This window comes from Apteryx mantelli, chromosome 2 (assembly GCF_036417845.1).
Source record: "Apteryx mantelli isolate bAptMan1 chromosome 2, bAptMan1.hap1, whole genome shotgun sequence".
NCBI classification, from domain to species: domain Eukaryota; kingdom Metazoa; phylum Chordata; class Aves; order Apterygiformes; family Apterygidae; genus Apteryx; species Apteryx mantelli.
Genome location: NC_089979.1, coordinates 1,123,893 through 1,144,682, shown reverse-complemented (window position 1 = coordinate 1,144,682; position 20,790 = coordinate 1,123,893). Strand labels below are relative to the sequence as shown.

At 62.9% G+C, this 20,790-nt stretch overlaps 1 protein-coding gene across 1 annotated transcript; it reads left to right on the top strand.

Moving 5' to 3' along the window:
• The first annotated feature begins 187 nt into the window (after nt 1-187).
• Nucleotides 188-20,134, top strand: ZFTRAF1 (zinc finger TRAF-type containing 1). The gene is given in 6 exon segments (XM_067290082.1): nt 188-351; nt 353-427; nt 429-533; nt 14,552-14,790; nt 15,951-16,162; nt 19,258-20,134. Coding segments are annotated over 6 exon segments (1,170 nt in total). The 5' UTR covers nt 188-204; the 3' UTR covers nt 19,650-20,134.
• The last annotated feature ends 656 nt before the right edge of the window (nt 20,135-20,790 follow it).

Below are 20,790 nucleotides of genomic sequence, written 5' to 3'. Positions count from 1 at the left end.
GGGGGGAGCGTCCAGTTCTCACTTAAGACCCCGGAGGGGGCGTGGCCGGCGCTGCTCGGCCTCCTATTGGTCGGAGGGCGCGGGCACCGCCCCCCACACTCCGCGATTGGCCGCGGCGCTGACGGCACGGAGGGCGGGGGGTCGGGCCGGCCAAGATGGCGGCGGCGGCGGCCGTGGCGGGGTGAGGCGGCGGCAGCGGCGGCGATGTCCGGGGCGGAGGAGCGCGAGGCCGGTGGCGGCGGCGGGGGCCCGGCCGCCTCCTCCTCGGCGGCGCCCGCCTCCTCGGCGTCCCCCGGCGGGCTGGGCGAGGCGGGCGGCGCCGAGGAGCCGGGCGCGCTGCTCGGCGGGGCCCCGGCAGCACGGCGAGGCGGGCGGCGACCCCGACGCGCCGCCCAAGAAGCGGCTGCGGGCGGCCGGGGCCGGGGCCGGGCGGGCCCGAGAGCGCCGCGGGCAGCGTGAAGCTGGAGGAGCGGCTCTACTCCGTGCTGTGCTGCACCGTGTGCCTCGACCTGCCCAAGGCCTCGGTCTACCAGGTACCCGGCCAGGGCCCCCCCCCCCCCCGGCGCCGCCCCCCCCCCCGGGGCCTCTCTCCCCCCCCCCGCTTCACCGGCCGCCGCCGCCTCCCCCCCCTCCCCGGGGCCTCCCTCTGCTTTACCGGCCCCAAACAGCCTCCCCCCCCCCCACCAGCCACCGACACCTCCCAGGGCCTCCCCCTGTCATCGACACCCCCCCCCCAGGACCTGGTGCCCCCCCTCCCCCCACCGGCCACCAACACCCTCCCCCCCCCCCCGGGCCTGCCACTGGTCTCTGGCACCCCAGAATCTTCCTGCACCCCATCACTGACACCCCCCAAGGCTGCCTCTCCCTCCCCCCTCCACTATGTCACCAATGTCCCCCCTCCATGCATTCCCCCCCCCCCCCGAACGGTCACAGACACCCCAGCCAGGGCTGCCCCCCCACTAGTCAGCAGCATCTTCTCTTGCCCCTTCCCCCCCCCCCCAGGGTCTTCATCCTCCCCCCCACTGGTCACTGATGCTCTTCCCCTTCCTGGGAGCCTTCCCCCCCCCCCTCAGCAGCCCCCCCCCCCCCCCGGGCTGCCCCCCTTTGGCACCCGTCAGTGGCACCCTTTCCCCCTGAGTCCCCCCTCCCTCCCCAGGCCCCTGCCCTGGTCACTGTCACCCCCCTCTCGGGGCTTTCACCTCATCACTAGACTTCCCCCCCCCCCAAGCCTTCTGGGTTGCTGCTCCCCAACTGCCATAACATTCCCCCCCCCCCCCCCCCGAGCTCCCCCTCTGAGTGACGCCCGGCTCTGGGCTCCTTCCCCTCCCTGCCTGTCTCGACCGAACTGGCCCCCCTGAGCACCCACCCCACCGGGGGGGCTCCCCTATGGGCACCCACCCCGCCAGGGGGTTCAGGTGCACCCCCTGCCCCCCATCCCGGGGCTCCCCCCCTCCCCATGGGCACCCACCCCACCAGGGGGTTCAGGTGCACCCCCCTGCCCCCATCCCGGGGCTCCCCCCCCCCATGGGCACCCACCTGCCAGGGGGTTCAGGTGCACCCCCTGCCCCCCATCCCGGGGCTCCCCCCCCCCATGGGCACCCACCCCACCAGGGGGTTCTGGTGCGCCCCCCCTGCCCCCCATCCTGGGGCTCTCCCCCCCCCCCCATGGGCACCCACCCCGCCAGGGGGTTCAGGTGCACCCCCCTGCCCCCCATCCCGGGGCTCCCCCCCTCCCCATGGGCACCCACCCTGCCAGGGGGTTCAGGTGCACCCCCCTGCCCCCCATCCCAGGGCTCTGCCCCCCATGGGCACCCCCCTGCCAGGGGGTTCAGGTGCACCCCCCTGCCCCCCATCCCGGGGCTCCCCCCCCCCATGGGCACCCACCCCACCAGGGGGTTCAGGTGCACCCCCCTGCCCCCCATCCCAGGGCTCTCCCCCCCCCCCCCCCCATGGGCACCCACCCTGCCAGGGGGTTCAAATTGCCCCATGTAGGGGCTCCAGGATCCCCCCCCCCCCCCCCAGGGCTCCTGTGTGTGTCCTGGGGTGCCAACCTCCGTGTCACCCTTCCCCAAGGGCTCCAGCTCCCCTCCCTGGTCCGGCTGGGGGACCTCCCTGCTGCCCCCCCCCCCCCCCAGCTCCTCCTCCTCCTCTTCCTCCTCGCCCCCGGGCCCAGTGCGTCCCCATGCCAGGCCCCGCCAGTGAGACCCCCCCCACCCGGGTCCAAGGTGCTCCCCTCCCCTCCGCGGGGTCCCGGTGCTGCCCCCCCCCCCCCCCCCCCCCCCCCCCCTGCCGGCAGCTCCACGCGCTCCCCATTCCAGGAACGCCGCGGGGAAAGGAGCCGGCTGGCGCCGCGGCCGGGCTGGCGCGGGAGGCCGCTCCGAGGGCAGCGCGGCGGGAGCGCGGCTCTCCCGAGCCGAACCCGTCCGAGTCCCCGGCACGCGCGCGCTTCCCCGCCGAGCGGGGCCGCGTGACGGTGCGCGGCGGCGGCGCCTTCGGGCTCGCTGCCAGCCGCGCGCCTTCCTACGCGGAGGCGCAGCTCCGGCGGAGGGTTTTGCCGGAGCGGTCGGAGGCGCCAGCAGCTCCCGGCCTGTTACATAAACGCGCTGTGCGCAGACACGTCTGTTGCTGTCGGCAGCGCTCGGATCTGCTCTTGGTTTTGGCACCTCTCCTCGGAGCGGTGGCAGCGCTGGGCTCCGGCCGCCTGCTTCTCCTCGTAGTTTGGCAGGCGCGTGGCTGCTGAGCGCTCGCGGGAGCCGGAGGATTGCCGAAACGGGTGCTCGGCCCTGTCCGTCGGAGCGGGGCCGGCGCCGGCCTCAGCAGGTTGCGCTGACCGCGGCGGCGAGCCAGGCGGGAAGGCGACGGGCACCGCTGGGCGCGCGGCTCCCAAGGCCGAAGCCGGAGCGCTTGGAGCCGCGGCTCTGCGGCGGGGAAGGACAGGAGAGGCAGTCGGGCTCTCCGGCTTCGCCCGGCTCGTGCTTCATTTCCACGGCTGTGAATGCCAAGGGGGACGTGGACCGGAGGAAGGAGAACGAGCCTGAAAGCCCCGACTTGCGCTAGCCGGGAGCCTGGACGCAAAGGTCATTGCCTTGGTGATGTTACACTTTGCTGCTCGGATACTAATAATATCCCCGCGGATGCAACGGGAACGTAAGATGGCAGAGCTGCGCTGTCTCGAGGCAGGAGAGGGAACTTGCGTCTGGGCTCGCTTCGCGTGGAGCTGGATCGTTCCTGTTGAGTTTTCCAGGCTCGGGGGAGCCGCGGGATCCTGTAAGATGGCTGCTCGCTTCTGAGGAGAAGCGGCGCTCCCGCGAGCGAAAGGGAGATTACTTAATCTTGTAATCTTAATTTAAGATTAACTTAAAAGAGGCGACGAGGAGGGGACGCTTCTCGCTCCGGAAAACTTGCTGGGAAAGCGGATCTCCTATTTGAGGCGGTGAGATTTCCCGGAAAGGGCCGTGCGGGATTAGAGGCCTGCTCCGAGGGGCCCTGCCGCCTCTCTCCGCCCTCAGCCTGGCGCTCGGCAATTCCCCGCCACAAAACCAAGCCGTAATTCTTGGCAGCGCCCAGGAGAAGGAGGGGGGGCCGCTGGCAGGACCAGACGGCAGCCCCCCCCTCCTGGTGACGCGCTGCGGGTTGCGAGATCGCGGCTGCTTTAGGCAAGCCGGGGACGGTGATTTTGGGGCAAGGCTGGTTCCAACCAGTCTGCAGCTCGACTGTAGCTGTGGAATTCCCTCGGCAGAGTCGATTAAGAGCATTAAAACGTTGCCGGAGACAACGGAGCTGTGCCTGGCAGAGATCCCTGTCGCTGCCAGCCCGCACAGACGGCGTCTCCGCTTGCAGACCTCCTTCCCGGAGGCCCGTGCTGGTGACCTGTTGAAGGCAGCTTTGCGTCTCCTCGGGAGGGCACCTAAATAACCTCCCGAGGCGCCTGGCTTTTATCCGTGATAGCAGGTGGAGACGCTCCGGGAATAGATCTCGGCTGCTTTTTGCCTCCTAGATAGAGATTAGGGTTTGGTCCGAGTGGGAGAATCCTCGTGGCAGAAAGGCTCCTCGAGGCCTCGGGCAGCTGGATCCGTTTCCCGGCTCCGCTCCCCTTGCTGCCGTATTCCGGCTCCTCGCCTGCGAGCTGGCAGGAGGATAGCAAGTGCTGAGCGTAAAAGCAACGGCTTCGGAGGGCTCTGGGGGCCGACGGGAACCGTACGCATGCAGGAATCCAGGGGATCTTTCTGCGGCAGGCATCCGAGCCGGTGTCTTTGTGGGCCGTGCTTCCCGCTCACGAGGAGGAGCCCGCCGCGCTCCGATGTGCTCCGGCTTTGCTCCGCCGGCCTGCCCCGTTGGAGGACGAGGCGTTTGCCTGGCCTGGCCGTGGGGCAGAGAGGCGGATAATCTCCGTGCTTGGGCTCGCGGGTCCGGGAGTTCCTGCGAGACCACGGTGAAACGGGATGCTGCGTCGTAGCCTAGGTGCCCCCGAAATCCGGTGGCGCGGAGGGCAGGAAGCTGGCACACCCTGGCTTGCCCTGGGGCCACTGTGACGGGCAGGCGCGTACGTGACCCTCGGCAATAGGTACCTGGGAATATGGCTGGGTTTTGTGTCCCCCCCCCAAGGCCAAAGGGTGCCCAGCAAGGCCCGAGGGTGCAGCGGGCTCCCTCAAGGACTGTCCGGGTATCGGGTGACCGTTTCATCCGATGGCAAGAAGGATTTTCCGAAGTACTGCAGCGGCCGGTGTTTTCCTTCGTCGCGCCTGCGCGGCGGCGTGCCGGGATGCCGAAATGGCACGCGCTGCTCCCAGGCTTTGCCAGCTTCCCTGGCGCTCCGTGGCCGGCCGGAGCGTACGTAAGGGCCGGCCTTGCCCCGGGGCTCCGGTTGCCTCCCCGCTGACGCAGCCGCGGGATGACGCCGGAGCCGCGAGGCCGGCGCGGCAAGCGGGAGGGAGGTGCGTGGAGGGTGGTGCCTGTAATCACAGGGAGGGTTTTCCGACCGCAACGCGGCGGGTCCCGCTCTCACCCGCGTCGGGAAAGCCGGCGGCCCAGGATGGGGAAGGGCAGAGCCAGCGCGCGAGGGTCTCCGTGGTGCCCCGGCGTTCGCGGCGGCTCGGGCACGTCCCTCCTCGGTAGGTCCTCAGCTGGGGTTTTGGAGGCCTCACGCGAAAGGCTCCAACAAGCCGCTGAACGGCGGCCAAGGCGGGTCGGAGAGGCTGTAATTACACCCTCGGCCTCTAAGGAAGCGTGACTTCGGCGTTTGCGGGAGCGCTGAGCTGGCACTTGCCTCGTGTTTCGGCTCGGTCGCCGAGCGGCTCTGACTCGTCAGTGCGCCGGTATTTTTAGCGTGGCAGCAGTAAGGCGCGCGGGCCCGCGAGCCGGCTCCCCGCGCGCCGCTTTTCCTACGGAGGTGCTGGCGCGCCGGAAGCGGCGCTCTGGAGGGAGACGTGTTAGGAAGGCGTCTGCGTCCTCCTGGAAACTTTAGAGGCTTCTTAATGTCCGTAGTCTGGGTTTGAAGTGTTGTACTAGGGCTCAAATTATCGCCAATCGCTCAAGAATATTCCCAGGCAAAACCTTAGTGCCGTTCTGACGGAGCAACGCGGCACGGCAGCACGTTCGTCTGCGGAAATGACTCGTCTGTGGCAATTTAAACCTCCGGTACTGTAGATTAATTTAAATACATCCGGCTTGATACCGCCGGCCGCCTTCTGCGCAGAGGAGCGAGCTCTGGAGTCTCGTGAATTTGCAGGAGGAAATTCTTGTGCCAGCAGTAAGTTTTCTGTAATACGGTAACGACTTTGATCGCTTCCAGACTTAAACGCTTGGCGGTAGCCGGCGTTTGGCTGCGGGGCGCGCGTCGCCGTGACCGCCGAGGCAATCTGCAGCCCGTCCCTGGGCGGCTTCAGAGGCTTTTTTGGAAGAGCGGGAGAGAGGTCTGCGGTACCCGGAGCGGGCTCTGCTCGCTCGGGTGCGAGCTGTGTGTCAGCCCGTGGACGTGAGCCGGCATCCGTCCGCCTTCCAGCTCTGCGCTTGCTTTCCTTGGCAAGCTCAGCCGTAGCTCGTGGCCCGCGAGCTTCCCTGCCGCCCTTCCCAAATCCGCTGTGAGCCTGGTGGGGTCTGGTACAGCGGGGGCTACGGCTGGCGCGAGTCAGGAGCTCTCCAGAGCGCTTGGGCAGCGCAGACCTCCGCTTAGCAGCTCCGCTCAGCGGGATCTGGCTGAAGCTTCTCGCGGCTGTGCCGGCCGGGCGGCTGTGCCAGCAAAACGCTCGGCTTTGCCGCTGGAAACCCAGGCACCTGCGGGAGGGCACCGCTCCGCTTGCTCCACGGAAACTCTAGGGCCAGCATGAACGCTGGAGGCAAGAAATACAGCCACGAAGGTTCACGGAATCGCAGAGTGGCTGAGGTTGGCAGGGACCTCTGGAGACCATCTAATCTACCCCCTCCTCAAGCAGGGTCACCTAGAGCACGTTGCCCAGGACCGTGTCCACGTGGCTTTAATATCTCCAAGGATGGAGACTCCACAGCCTCTCTGGGCAACCTGAAAGCACTGGAGATTAGGCTCGGCAGGGCTGGGATGGGATGCGCAAGTCCAGGTCTTGTTTGCAGGGGGACCTAACGGTGCCCGGAGCTGGCGCCTGGCCCCGGTGCTCGTGCCCGAGGGGCTGCTGTGGGCTCTGGCGTGCCGGCCTCGCTCTGCCGGGCTCCGAGGCCGAACCAGGCTTTATCGGAGGGGAGAGCCATGCCGGAGCTGGGGGCAGGTGCGGTTACCTGCCTTTAAAAATAGCTCGCAAGAGGCTAATAAACGATAGGTGGTTCTGCCGCGTCTGGACCAGACTTGTCTTGCAAGATGTACGTACAGGTATTCCGGAGCCTGGGCTCTTTGTCGCTTAAGCTCGCTACGGAGACGCTAAGGTGAGGAGAGCTGAAGGATTCCTCATCCCCAAGGAGGAGCAGGGGCGAGGACGTTTTCCGGAGAACGGTTTGGAGGGAGAGCAGCTCGCGTGTCCGTTAGGCGACAGTGGTTTCTCCTGGACCGGGCTGTTACTCTTTCACGTGGGTTTTGGGGCAACTCTTGCCTTCTGCATCTTCTCTGCCCTGCTCCTGCCCAGCAGGAGGAAAACCCACAACCTTTTGGAGCCGGAACAATTAATTTCCTTTGTAAGCAGCTAAGTCGCTAATCTCCGTGGCAGGGTCAGGCCTTTCCCGTCTCCGCTGCTGTGGTGAGGATTAAGCTTTCCCGCGAGTGCTCAAGGGGGGGCCTCTAACGAGGTCCTGCTCGTTCGGCTGCCTTGACTTTTGCTGGAGGCTCGTGGGCTCTTTGGCCCAGAGTGACCAGAGCACCGACGCTAACTCGGGGTGCTGCGTGTTGCTGCAGAGCCTTCGTGCCCCCTCCCTGGCGTGGGGGACGGGTTCGGCAGCGTCCTGGGCACAGAAGATGCCCACTCCGCGCGTGGCTGCACGTGGTGCAGCATCTCTGCCTCTCGGCCGGCGGCACCTTTGCTTTCGGCGCCGTGCGCTGCCTCCCCTATGAAAGCCGGCAGCTCGCTGACTCGCCGGCGCGAGCGTCGCACGTGGTAGCCCAGTCCGGCTGCCCGGGGAGGACCGCCGCGCGGCCGTGCAGGTATCCTGGAGCTCCGCTTGGGGAGCTCCCCTGTTCTTATTGATCCCCTTCCCGGCTGACGTCTCGCGGTCATCGGCTGTTGCGGCCTGTCCCGGGGGCGACGAGCCAAATCCGTGTCCCGTTCCGAGCGTGCCTTAGGCACCTGCGTTTGAGCACAGAATATTCCAGCCTAGGAATGTTTTCTAAAGCTCGTCACGCGGCCGCCTCCTGCTGATTTCGGCCTCTTCAGAAGCTTCTGGCCGGTCTGAACCCGTGGGATCCAGCCGGCAATCGTGTGTGGTCGCTGGAGACGCTTCGGAAACCTGCCTGTTGCCTGCGGCACCCGAGACTTCCTTCCCGCGCAGGTGGCTGTCCCATCCTCTTCACGAATTCCCCGAGTAGCTCTGCGGGGCCTGCTGCTGTCACGGACCCGGCCCGCGGGCTGATCCTTGATGCACCGGTCGGTTAAGCTAGCTAAAGGCCCGATGCCGCCGGGTTCGGACGTAGCCTGCAGCGATGCCAGGCTGCATCTCGTGTCAAACCTGGGGAGCAGCTTTCCGAACGTGTGGCTCCGGTCGGAGGCGCTGAGCCCCTGCGCCGCGCTGACGGCGTCCGCCGGCGGCGCGGGCAAAGCGGCTGCGCGGCTGGCTGGGGGTGTTGGCAGAGCTGCCTGCTGCTCTCGGGAAGGATAAACGGTGTGGTTTCCCACGGGACTCGAGGGAAGCGTTCCCCTCATGCAAGCCGAGCGCTTCGGGGGCACTCGGGGGACCGCGCGGTCCTATGAAGCCCGACGCAAAGGCCAGAAGGAAGAGCTGATCCCAGCTGTAGGAGAACCTCGCTGGGAGTCGGCAGCACTCTTCCTGCGGCGGGGTTGCTCTCCAGGCGTCCCCGGAGGTCTGCTTCCTGGGGCCGTGCGCTGCGTTCACCAGCCTCTCGCTCTTCGGGGACGCTGATAATAGCAGAGCGTTCCTTGAAATAGTCCCCGCTGGGACCAGAGCCGATCTCCTGGCAGCATCCAGCCCAGATGCTGTAAGCCTGGTGACAGTCTTCTGCAGCACTGGTGAGTTTAGTGGCTTTTTTAAACAGTGTAACTAAATTGCGCTTCCGTGCTGAATTTGGTACCCAGCTCACATCGCAGCTCGTTCTGCGGAGCAGACGAGCGCTCTGCCAGATTTGTTATAGGTGCTGCACTTGCCCAGGCCACCCCTTAGCTGCCGCCTCTTGTGAGAAATTGAGCTCCCGGAGTCCGTCACTGTAAGGAAATGCTTTCCATCCCTCTTTCAGAGGTTTTTTTTCTTAGTCTCTCCCGTTACTCAGGGTCCTCCTTGGACCCCACTCCACTGGTGGTAGCATGTATCCCTGTGCTGACAGCGGAAGTGCAGCAGCCTCGCTGCCCTGCGGTTCTTGGATCCAAAGGTCGTGTTGGCCCTCGTGTCCCAGCAGTGTGCTGGGAGCTCACGGTTGACTCTTCTACCGGAATCGGCGTGCTTTTTTCCAGGCTCGTTCCTTACCGAGAGAGTTGTCCGTGCCGTAAGACTGCGACTGCGTTTTGTTCCTTGATGTATGATTTCATGCTCAGCCGCACGCAGATGTATTTGCACATACCTGCTCTCTGTCAGCTTAGGTTGCCGTTTCCTTTCTCTCGTTCTTGCCGATGCTCTTCTCTCCCTTCTGCGAGTATTTCTGTTGGGCAGGTTTTATCTCGGTGCGACAGCAACCTGACAGGAGTCATCGCAGGGCAGCTGCTGAGATGCCCCTGCTCAGTCACCTCCCGGCTACAACTGTCCTGAGGCTTCTGCGGCCGGTTTTCGTGCCTTTATTGGGCAATATTGGCTTTTGCTGCAGCTTGTGCTTCCAGGTGCCGTGCCAGGGTCAAGTCCCTTTCCAGAAGGCTGCGTCAGTGTCACTTCTGCACGTTCTTATGATCAATTTGGGAAGGCTAAAGGAAGGATCTATGGTCGATATTGTGTGTGTTTGGGGATGACAGGGATTTAGAAATCCTGGACTAGAGTTAGCTTGCGGAGTCCCAGGCTCTTGATATAATGTGCTAAATGCCAGCGGAGCCTGTCCAATCCCCTAACCTCTGTTGCAGCTCCAATCTCGTGAGCAGAGGCTCTCTTCCCAGAGAAAGAACTGTCTGCATTGCTGGGGCTGCCGCTAGCTTGGAGAAGATGTCTGGGTTGTGTAAAGCTTGGACACGGGGCCAGGCAAAGCGTAGAGCGCGAGATGGCAATGGGCTAGGGCCAACGGAGGGAAAGTTCTGCAAGTTCCCTCAGGTTTGGATTCTGGCTGCATCGGAGGCATTAGTCCGAAGATTTGGGACGTGCTACTAATGTGTGGTGCTGGGAGGAGAACAAGAGCGCTCGGGAGGTACGGGGCCGTGCTGGTGCCTGGAGGAATGGAAAGGAAGTACGTCCTGCTAGGGAACGAGGGTTTGTGCCTGAAGATCCCGACAGAAGACGTATGCTGACAGCTCATCAGCTGGAAACAGCTAGCTCTGGCCAACAGCAGAACTGAACCAGCTCCGGGATCAGCAGTGGGAAAGAGCTGTGCGTAGATGCGTGGGCAGGAGTTTTTCGGTGGAGAAGGAGACAGCATGTGGGACCCTGCTTGCTCAGAAAAGCGTGTGAGGAGCCCGCGAACATCTTGCTGTCTCTGGGGGTAAGAGACTGGATCTAATACTGCAAGGTCCTTTCCAAAGTCAACTTGAGATGTCTCTTGGTGCTTGCATCGTGGCCGGCAGCAGCCAGGACGGACAGCAGGAGCTTTCGGTGAGAGCAAGCGCTTGTCTGGCTCGTGCTGCAGCTGAGGGAGAAGGGATCTGCCCCCTCCTACAGCCCCTTCTGTGAAAGCGGCCAGGGAAAATGGGTGCTCTACTGAACACCAGCCCATGCAAGTGGGGTGGCTCGGCTTCTAGTAAAGGCTCATTCTTGAAGGCCAAGGGCCTCTCCTGGCTCCACCAGTTACTGCCAGTGCAAAAGGTCCTTTCTCTGTAAACTGCCACTCTGCAGCAAGTTCTTGTGTCTGTGTCCAGCCAGAAATCAGTCTTTAGTTCTCTCCAAATATCTTCTTGTACTGGAGAATCGCTCGTGACAATAATGTCAGTTTACCCCAGGCTTTCCGTTGCGTCGTCCTGGAGATGCATTTCATGAAGCTCCTCAGATTCAGTGCTTGCTTCTCCTTTGCTCCCAGTTTGGCTGTTGCACCTGAAGCAGGTTTGGCTGATGCCCCAGAGGAGGTGCCTGGCCTTCGTGTGGTGCCAGTCGGGCTCTGTTGGTACCTTGTTCGCTGCGGTGTCCGCAGCTGCTTTGCATTACGTGCATGCACCAGACCGTCATGGTAGCTGGACACACCGGCCAAGCCAAGGACAACAGTGTCCTCTGTATGCCACATGTCCTGTTCCACCTTCTCCATATAGATCTAGGCTGCTGCCTCCTACCTCTTGGGTCACTGTCCCTGTGAATTCCCCAAGCTCCTCCAGAAGAACAAATTCTCTGCCTGCCTCCACTTGCAGGGCAGCGACTAAAGTCTGATGCCTACAGTCGCTGTGTGCCGCTTTGAACGCATCCACACGGAGTCCTTCGTTTCCCCACCGCTGTGCCAAGAGCTCGGAGCCGAGCGCTGGTGTTGTGGATGGTGCCGGCAGCTTGCTCTGCTCTGTGTGCACGGCTGTGGTGCTCACCTCCAGCCTCGGGCAGCCTTGGCGCTGCTCCTCGCTACGTGCGCCCAGGAGCCCTCAGCCCTCCTCAGGTGAGGGCCTCGGCGCTTGTTTGACGTGTAAGGGTCTAGATTTGCCTCCTGCTCTCACAGTGGTGGGAAGCCGGGGCGCTGCGTGGGAAGGACGCGCGAGTTTTGTTCCTCTCCCTCCTTGAGGGTCTTCCCCGCGGCATTTGGCACCGCTCTTCGCGGTTGGACGGGCTCGTTAAGCTGATCCTTGTGCTGAAACTAATCTTGACGTGCAAAGAAACTGGAGTTAGTATGTGCCCTTTCTCTTAGCAGCTCTTCCAGGCTGGTTGCAAGCTTGTGTAGACGCGATGCGCAGGTGAGCAGCTACTTCACTTTTGAAGGCTTGCTTGCCTCCTGGGAGGATGGGATGCCACAGCATGAGGAGGTTTGGCCTCCTTGTAAAGGGACCGCAGAAACTCTTCTTCTCTTATGGCTGCAAGACATCCTTGGGTATCAGGGAGCTGTAGTTATGTTTGAGTCGAAGGTCTCGCCTGCGTAGGTCCTGGTTTCTCTGTCCTTTCAACAGTGCTGTGGCTGGTATGTGGTCCAGAGCTCGTATCTCTTTTATCAAGCTGGAGGAAAAACAAAAAAACACTCGGGTGACTTGAGCTTTAGGGCTTTCCAGTCCGCCCAGGACCAGTCGTCTGGGCTATGGTGCCACTGCCCTGTGGCGCCTTGCTGCGAAGCTCTGCTCCCGCTCCGGGCAAAGCTCGGCTCTCCCGGCGCTGGGCCATCGCTGCCTGCCCGGAGCTGGCAGGGTCTCGTGGCGCTGCGGCCGCCTGCCCTGCTCCTGCTGGGTCACAGAGCCCGCGCCAAGCTCCCGCTTCCCCGCGTAGTTCTGCGGAGCGTGTTGGCAGGGAGGGAAAAGGCTGCTCCAGCGCACCAGGGCGAAGGCGGCCCCCTCTCGTCAGCTCGTATCCAAAAGCGAATGCGGTGGAGCAAAATAGCTTTTATTTATATTTTTTTTTATCGCACTCCCTGTTCAGCAGCCTGGCCCCGCTCTTGCCTGGGAAAGCTGGATGTGGCGCTTGGCTCCGGAGCCGGTGCAACCCGGCGTGCTTATCTCCTTGGCATGCGAGCGCGAGACGCGGCTAAATGCAGCGATGCTATTTTTGTCAGCTCCCCCCGCTCGCTCCGCGCAGCAGCTTTCTGGGGCTGCGCCCGCCCGTGGGCAGCCCGAGCCCTTCCGGGCCATCCAGGTTTTCCAGGGCATCAGTCGAAGTGTGGAGCTGCCCGGAAACTCGAAAGCCTGTGCTTTAACAGCTGTCTCTAAAAACTCCTTGCAATCTGTCGCCGTTAAGTCCTAGCTGTCCTGGCCTCTACGGGAATGGCCCCTTCTTTGGGATCCCTGGATCTGTAGGGCAGCGGGGGACGTGGCTTGCTTATGTGTGGGGACAGAGAGGGAAGCGTGTTCTGCTCCGAGTTTTTCCCACTGTTTGGATTCCTTCTGCTCTCGATGCGGGAGGCGGCACGGGAGCTCCCCTCTCCGCCGCGCGTGGGGTCTGCCCTGCGTCCCCGTGTGTCCCCTCTGCCTTGGCGCTCTCCTCCGCTTATGGTGCGGGGCTTCTCGCTCCGCTTTTAGTCCCGTTTCTCTTCTCCGCGCCTCCAGCAGCTCTCAAGAGAAGGCGAGCGGTAACGTGTGAAGTATCGGACAGGGCCTCGCCGGAGATTTGCAAGGAACACGGCAGTTTTTCTGCCTTATCCTGCTCGATTCGCTATGCGCGTTAACATCCAGCCCTCGTCTCCTGTAACACGATCCTTGGGTTCCCCTGTGTCCCGTTCCTGACTTGCCGGTTGCCTTAAACCCCGGGAAGTGGGAACCTAGAGAGCTTGGTCCTCCCTCTTGGCGAAGTACACGTGCGCCGCGTCCTTCCCGTCGGGTTGCCTCTTCGGCAAGCAGGAAGCTTCTCGCTGTCCTTTTTAAATAAGGAATATCAGCGCTAATCCTCTGTTGTTTTGCCGGTAGACCGGGGAATTGGATTAAGGGTTACCACGTGATGAGGTTGAAACCAAGGGATGAGAAGAGAAACGGGAGCTTTTTTACTTCTGCTCCCTGTAAACGCTGGGGAGAAGCTGTTCTCGGGATCCGACAGGCCGCTGATGAAGGAGCGAGGAAAAACCCTCAGCCTGGCGGAGGACTCGGCGCGCAAGCTGGTCTGCGACAGCTTTCCTTCCCCGCCGCATCCCGCCGCTCGTCTCCTGCGACCCGCTCGGCAGCGACGCGGCGGCTCGCTCGGTGCCGGCCAGCTGGGCGCCGCCAAATGGCGCGTGCGGCAGCCAAGTTCGCCCACCTTCTGCTGCCGGGGAGCCTTCGCGCGAGTCGCCGTCCCCTGCCGCCCACGGGCTCGCGGGAAGGAGCCTCCTGGGCACGTGCTCCTCTTGGACTGCTCTCCCGCTGCCGAGCGGGGCTGGCGCGGGAGCAGCTCCCGGAGTTTTACTGGGAAAGGCGGGGGAAAGGCACACAGCCGCGTGAGCTGCTCTTCCTTAGGAAGCTAGGCTGGGAAGGGATTTATTTTCCCGATCTTTTTCGATGTAAGAGACGAGCAGAAAACTCTGAGTGAGGATTTTATGACGCAGAAGCAGCGAGGGCGGAAATGCAGCTCGCGTTTCTAGGTCACCTGTAATTACAGCGTTAGCGTGGCGGAGCACCTGGGTTGTGGGTTCGCCCGGCCACGGAAGCGAGACGAGACTCATCTGGGCTGATGCAAGAGCAGGCCCGAGTCGCTGCCCGGCTTTCTGGAGCGCGGGCCGCTCCCTGGCGGCGCCGCGGCTGCTTTAGACGCTTAAAAGCAGCTTTTTGCTCTCAAAGGAGGTAGAGGATTGGAGCCCGGGAGGGGAGGAGGGTGTTCAGCGAGGAGCTGGATTTAACGGGGGCTCGATGCAGCCTCCTGTCTGCTGCTGCTGCAGCTGGTGACCCGGCTCTGTCCCGCTCGCAGCTGTAGCAACATGCAGCAAACTCCTTTAAGCTGTTTGTGTGCTGGAATAAGTGTTAAATTTCTGGTTGGCCTGACACCCTTTCTGCATAAAAAGAAGAAAACCCTCTGTTTTGCTCTAATCTTTCACATCAGTCAGCCTGTACCTTTAAAAAAAAAAAAAAAAAAGTGAGCAAAGATGATGCATTTGTGAAAATAAGCCTCGGTTTCCCCCGAATTCAAGTGCAGAGGACGAGGGAGGAGCAGAGCGAACCTCGGCTGTGTCTGTCCGTGCGAGATGTCTGAAGCTTTCTTTCCCTCTCCTCTCCCGCAGTGTACCAACGGCCACTTGATGTGCGCCGGCTGTTTTATCCACCTCCTAGCAGACGCTCGGCTGAAGGAGGAGCAGGCCACTTGCCCCAATTGCCGGTGCGAGATCAGTAAGAGCCTGTGCTGCCGCAACCTCGCTGTGGAAAAGGCAGTGAGCGAGCTGCCGTCGGAGTGCGGCTTCTGCATGCAGCAGTTCCCGCGGTCCCTGCTGGAGAGGCACCAGAAAGAGGAGTGCCAGGACAGGTAAAGAGCAGCGCTTCCCCCGAGCGGCGGGCCGAGCCGCCCCGGCGCGGCAGAGACGCCCGCGGCTTGAAATGCCCCCGCGGCCCAGCCGGGGGGCACTTGTGCGGTGCTCCCAGGCAGCTTTTCCGAGCGCTGGCCGACCCCGGCGATCAGAGCGTGTCCCTGCTGTGCGCGGGTTTAGCGGGTTTCCCCGGCTGTAGCCCGGCTCCTCGTGTGCGGCGCGGGTGACCGGGCAGGGGCTGCGGTCCCCGCTGTCCGTCCGTCCGTCCCCCTGCGTGACGTGCTCGGCGAGGGGCTGTGCCGGAGGGGGTTCGTCTCCGACGTTCCCTGCGCGAGGGGGTGCGGGTGGCCGCTGCAGGCGAGGAGCGAGAGGCAGCAGGGCTGTGCGGGGCATTGCCGAACGCTCCTCCGTCTTGCAGGGCCGCTGCTCTTCCCGAATGGTCTCGTGCTCCGGAGCGCTGCTGGGGTGGGGGGCGGAACGGGAAGGGCCAAGAGTGGGGATGGAAAAATGGGCAGGAAGGGGAATCCCGCTGTTCGGTGGGAAGAGCGGGGGGCTGCGGGCAGGGGCTCCGCGGAGGCTTGAAGATGGTGTCCGCGTGCTCGGCCGGTGGTCGCTGGTGGCCTGCGGAAACCCGTCACGTCGTGCTCTGGTCGTAGCACAGGAAACACCCGATGATTTTCCAGGTGTCCTTTCCAGTACTTCGAAATGGGTCTCCTCGACTTTTTTGTTGCGTTTCAGTTGCATTTTTTTAACTTTCCCATCCGCAAATGCTGCGGCAACTTATCCAGTACCGATTATTTGCTGCTCTGATCTGACGCTGGGGTTGCTGCTGCGTCTGCGGTGCCAGGGGTCCCCGAGGGGGTGACAGAAGGGATCGTAGGTCCCGTGGCCCTGCCGGAGGGGAGAGCCGCACAGAGCAGCCCCCTGGCTGCGCCTGGGGCTCCGGCAGCTCGGCTTTAGCCCCCAGCGTGAGCGAGCACGGACAAGCCGGATACTCGCAGAGGCACCGGGCTGCGGCCAGAAACGAGCCTCTGGGTGTCCGTGGTGTCCTCGCCGCCCTTCCCGGCGGGGTCTGCGATGGTGCACGGGGTGTCGCTGTACCGGCGCGGTGTGTTGCCTGTTGCCTGGACCCCGTTCACGCTTGTTTTCTGCCCGGCAGGGTGACGCAGTGCAAGTACAAGCGGATCGGGTGCCCGTGGCAGGGTCCGTACCACGAGCTGACAGTGCACGAGGCCGAGTGCACTCACCCGACAAAGACTGGCAACGAGCTCATGGAGATCTTGGATGAGATGGACCAAAGCCGTAAAAAAGAAATGCAGCTGTATAACAGCATCTTCAGCCTGCTCAGCTTTGAGAAGATTGGCTACACAGGTAATGACTTGGCCGGGGCTTTGGACAGAAATGCCTTCCTCGGGATGTTTCCGGTGTGTTCCTTTTGGCACTGACGCTGTTTACGTGCTGCCGAAACCTGTTTTTCTTGTGTGATGTGCAGCGTAGAAGCGAAGAGCGGGGCTTTGCCGAGCTCACGGCAACAGCAGCGCGTCGTTCCTCGGGGCTGCCGGGCCACCTCTCCCCCGGCGGTCGGGTTTAGCTCCCGTCTCCGCACTCTCCCCGCCGACGGGCGGAGGCGGAGGGGTCGCGTGCCACGGTCAGTGTTGGCTCAAGCGCCACGCGTACGGTTGTCCCAGCGCCGGGTGGGCTTTGAACGCAGGCGGTGCCCGCGGGCTGCCGGCCCCCGGGCCGCTGGAGGCCTGGATCTGTCTCAAAGGTTGCGTGCTTGGGCGCTGGGCAGGAGCCGCCTCAGGTCCCTCGGAGCCGCTTCCCTTGAAGGCTCATCCTCCGGGCAGCGCTGCTGGCGAGCGTGGAGGAGAGCCCCTTCCTAGCCGCAGGTAAGGCGCTGGGGTTGCGTCCCGCCGGCCTGACGGACCACAACGGAATAACCAGAGTTTAAAACCGGTGTTGCCTGTGACGTGTCTTTGTGTTGCCGCGAACGGAAAGGAGACTCGGCAGCCCCTGGTCCGCTGCCCGATGCGTCCTCGCAAGCGGAGCCCTGCGTGTTGATAACTCGACGTGCACCACCTGAAGTGACGCTGCCTCCCGCAGCCCGGCGCTGGGCTCCCCTCGAGCCCTCGGTGAGCTGTTTGCCAAGCTCGGTTTCCCCTCTGCCAGGGGCTCTCCGTGCCTTTCCGTTTGTCGGGCTGGAGAAGCAGCCGCCATTCTCGGACGTCGCTCCCTCCTAGCCAAGCACCTTTTGTTCTTGCTTTTCCAAGGGGTTCCAAACCCCGCTCCCGCCCCACGGAAGGCGGGCGAGGTTGCCCGGTGTTGCTCTAGGGGTGTGTGTGTACCGGGGCAGAGTGGGGCCTGGTAATGATCAGTGGGCAAAGCCACGCTTAAGTTGCTAAAGCAGGTAAGCTTGCTCTCTTCTCGGTGTATCGATGTGAAACCTGGCCTTGAACTGCTGTTTCAGATCCGTTTCCGCTTGAAACGCCAGCAGGCGGATTACCCGGGAGGAAAAGCGCTGCGAGGGTCTGGAGGGGGAAGGAGCTTCCCCTCGCCCGTAGCGTTTTCCGGCTCGGCCGAACGAGCCGTGCGCGGGGCGAGACGCTCCCGGCCGTGCCTGCTGCGGCGCTCCGAGGAGCGGAGGAGCTGCGGCTGGCCGCTCGCCCCGGAGGCGGAAGGGCGACTTGGGGTTGTACTTTTGGCTCAGCGTGGCATCGGTGGCGCGGATTATTTTGTCTCAAATCAGAGGTTGAGTCTGTCGTGGAAGTTACCCAGGCGGGTTTTTGTCAAGCGGATCGCGCTGGGAACTCGGGTCGTGACCGCTGAACGGTCCTGTTAGCTGGCTCACTTGCTCCGGAGTCTGATTTTCCCAGCTTAGTCTGAGCAGCGGGCGCGAAGGAGAGGAGCCGAGTACCGTAGCCCAGCGCGGTAATGCCTCCGCCTCGATCGCGCGGCACCAAGAGCCGGAGCGGCTGGGGCTGTGCCCCGACGAGGCAGCTCGAGGCGAGGGCCTGGGGATCGGCCCGGAGCAGGCGTGGGTGCTCGCGCCGGCTGCGGCGTGGGTCCGTGCCCGCTTTCCGCGGCGCGGGCGCGTTAGCAGCAGCCCCCGCGGCTGGACTTGGTCCCCGCTGCAGGGCGCTGCGGCAGCAGGGTGGCGCGCACCGAAGCTTTGCGATACCCGTGTTGTGTAGCTTGAATAACCGATCGCCTCCTCTGTCCAGGTTTTGCCAGCTGCGCTCTTCTAACGCTCTTCTGGAAGCGCCGAAGAACGTGTAAATCTGTGTGAAATGCACCCAAAAAGGTTCATTGTACTTGTAGTTGCGCTCTGAGATGCCACAGTTTGCACAGCGGAGACTTAAAGCAGTGAACGGTGTGTTTATTCAAAGGTGCTAGATGTGGAGGAACTGTTGCGCCCTGGACCCTCCCGGAAAGGGGTTTAACGGACTGCCGGTGGACTGTGCCTTGGAAGGTTTGGCTTATCCTTAAATTTGACGGTGCGTTTGCAAAACCGAACTTGGAAACACCTCTGTCCAATGTATTGTTATCCGTCTCTCTGTATCCCAACCCAGGATCCTCTGTACCGCGTTACTACCTCAAGGCCTGTATTTCACGCGCCCTGTTCCGAGTTTTGCACTGCGGTGACGCGCGATTGTGCCTTACTGCCTTGTTTACGGATTTGTATGCATAATCCCAATAAACTGTGCATTGTTATCCGAACCGTATCCCGTCTGTGTGTTCTCCCGCGGGCCCCGCGGCGCTGCTTCCCCGGGCGCCAGATTTGCTGCGCCCCGTAGGACCTCCGCTCCTTGCCGCATAGCGTCCGTGGGACGACGAAGCGTTTCTGCGGCCGGTGGCGGGGAACGGCCCGTCTTGGTCGTCTCGATAGCGTGTTTTATATCTAAACTCACGTAGATCGCTTGCATCTGTCGGACCTGCTGAGACAACCGACCGATTAGGTTCGATCGTACGCGGTCACCAGCAGCCAAGCCCCGTGAGCCGATCTCCGCTTGTCGTTTTACTCGCAGCATCGATTTTGGAAGTGTTTAGCGGCGGCTGCTTTACGCCGCCGAGGCGTTTCGGTGGCTCACAGCGGCGCAGGGGAGCGAGGGGCCCTTGGCCGCCTGCGGAAGGGGCTGCTCCGTCCCTCCTGGGGCCAGCGGTCCAGGCCGCCCTTCGTGCGTGTACGTGCTCTTGTTCTCTGCCGATGTGATTAACCATGTTTGTATTTCTTTCCCCACCATCCCTTTTCTTTTTTTCCCTCCCCATCTTGAAACGCTTCGTCTATAAAGCGTTGTTGCTTAAACACTAACGTGCCCCAGGTCCTCCCCGAGAAGCCTGGTTTCTCCCGACCGTAACGGCTCCTTGCGCCGCCCCCCCGGAAGCAGCCGCAGGTAACGGGCGCCCGGCCGCGCCGCCGCCCCGCGCTCACTGCCGGCCTCTCTCCCCTCCCTCTTCTCGTCTTGCAGAGGTCCAGTTCCGCCCCTACCGCACGGACGACTTCATCACCCGGCTGTACTACGAGACGCCCCGGCTCACCGTGCTCAACCAGACGTGGGTGCTCAAGGCGCGGGTCAACGACTCGGAGCGCAACCCCAACCTCTCCTGCAAGCGCACCCTCTCCTTCCAGCTCATCCTCAAGAGCAAGATCAACTCCCCCATGGAGTGCTCCTTCCTGCTGCTCGAGGGGCCTTACGACGACGTCAAGATCAACCCCGTCATCTACCACTTTGTCTTTACCAATGAGAACAATGAGACGGATTACATGCCGCTGCCCATCGTGGACTCCGTGGAGTGTAACAAACTGCTGGCGGCCAAGAACATCAACTTGCGGCTTTTTATATTTCAGATACAGAAATAGGCAAGGCCGAGTCGCGCTGGGAGTTGCCGAGAAAGCACCACTGAACCATAGTTACCTCGTACGGCTGCCTGTGCCGGTTGTGATTTCGCAGTAATTTGGCCATTTTAAGAGGAAACAAACAAACAAACACAAAAAGTCTGCATGTGTATGCAACAAGCGTAAGCAGTCACAGCCTGCCTTTTCTTTCCCCTTTCCCCGTCTTCCCCCCCCGGGCGGCCGCGGCTCCTTCCCGCGGGGTGCCGCCGGCTCAGCCCTCCCCGGACGTCGCGGTGGGGGCCGGCGGCGGCTTCTCCCCCTCCCCGCCGGGGTTGCGTGAGCCTCGATGAATCTGCCGGGGGGGCAGGTTGCTGGTTTTGGGGAGGGGAGCGTGGAGACCGCTCCGGCCGGGCTGCAGGGCTTGGGAGTGCTGGGTCGTTGCTTTCTGTACAGTGGGTCCTCTGTCTGTTTTACTATTAGAATAAAACAAATGGGGAATTTTCACATTATTTTGTTTTTTCCCTTCAGAAGTCACTACCGGGGCTGCCTGGGGCTTTGCGGAGCGCTGTTAACGGGGCTCCGGGCGGCGGGACGATGGTCCAAAGACCCGAACTCCCCGTTCACGTGTCGTTTGCACAGACCGATTCTCAGGCCGCGTCCCCATCTCTCCCTGCCCCGTCCTCGTGCGCGGGAGAGATGGCGAGGACGGCGCGAGGCGAGCGGCTTTCTGTGGTAATTCCCAGGTTGGGTCGCTGTCACGCTTGGCTTCCCGGTGGGCGGCTTCGGGAGTGCGTCGGGATGGGTCCTCCGTCACTGCGCACGGCCCAGAGGCCCCCTCCGGCCGTCCCCCCTCTCCCTCCGGCACAGCCCCAAACCGAACTCGGACCTATGTAGAAACCGCCCTGAAATCTTGCAGACTTCTCGGCGCGCGGGGCGAAATCCTGCCCCTTTCCCCTTTTGCCAAAACTTGAGTTTCCTGTGAAACAGGAAAAAAAGAGTTACAGGCTCATCTAGTAATTATGCAATTTTACAGCGTGAGAATGTTTTTTATACACCGAATCTCTACCACGTGCTCGAGGGAGGGGGGGCACCACCAGCCGCCAAATCGCGAAGCGACCTGCGGGGAGGTTTCACTTAACGCTGTTTCCGAGGCATTTAAAACGCC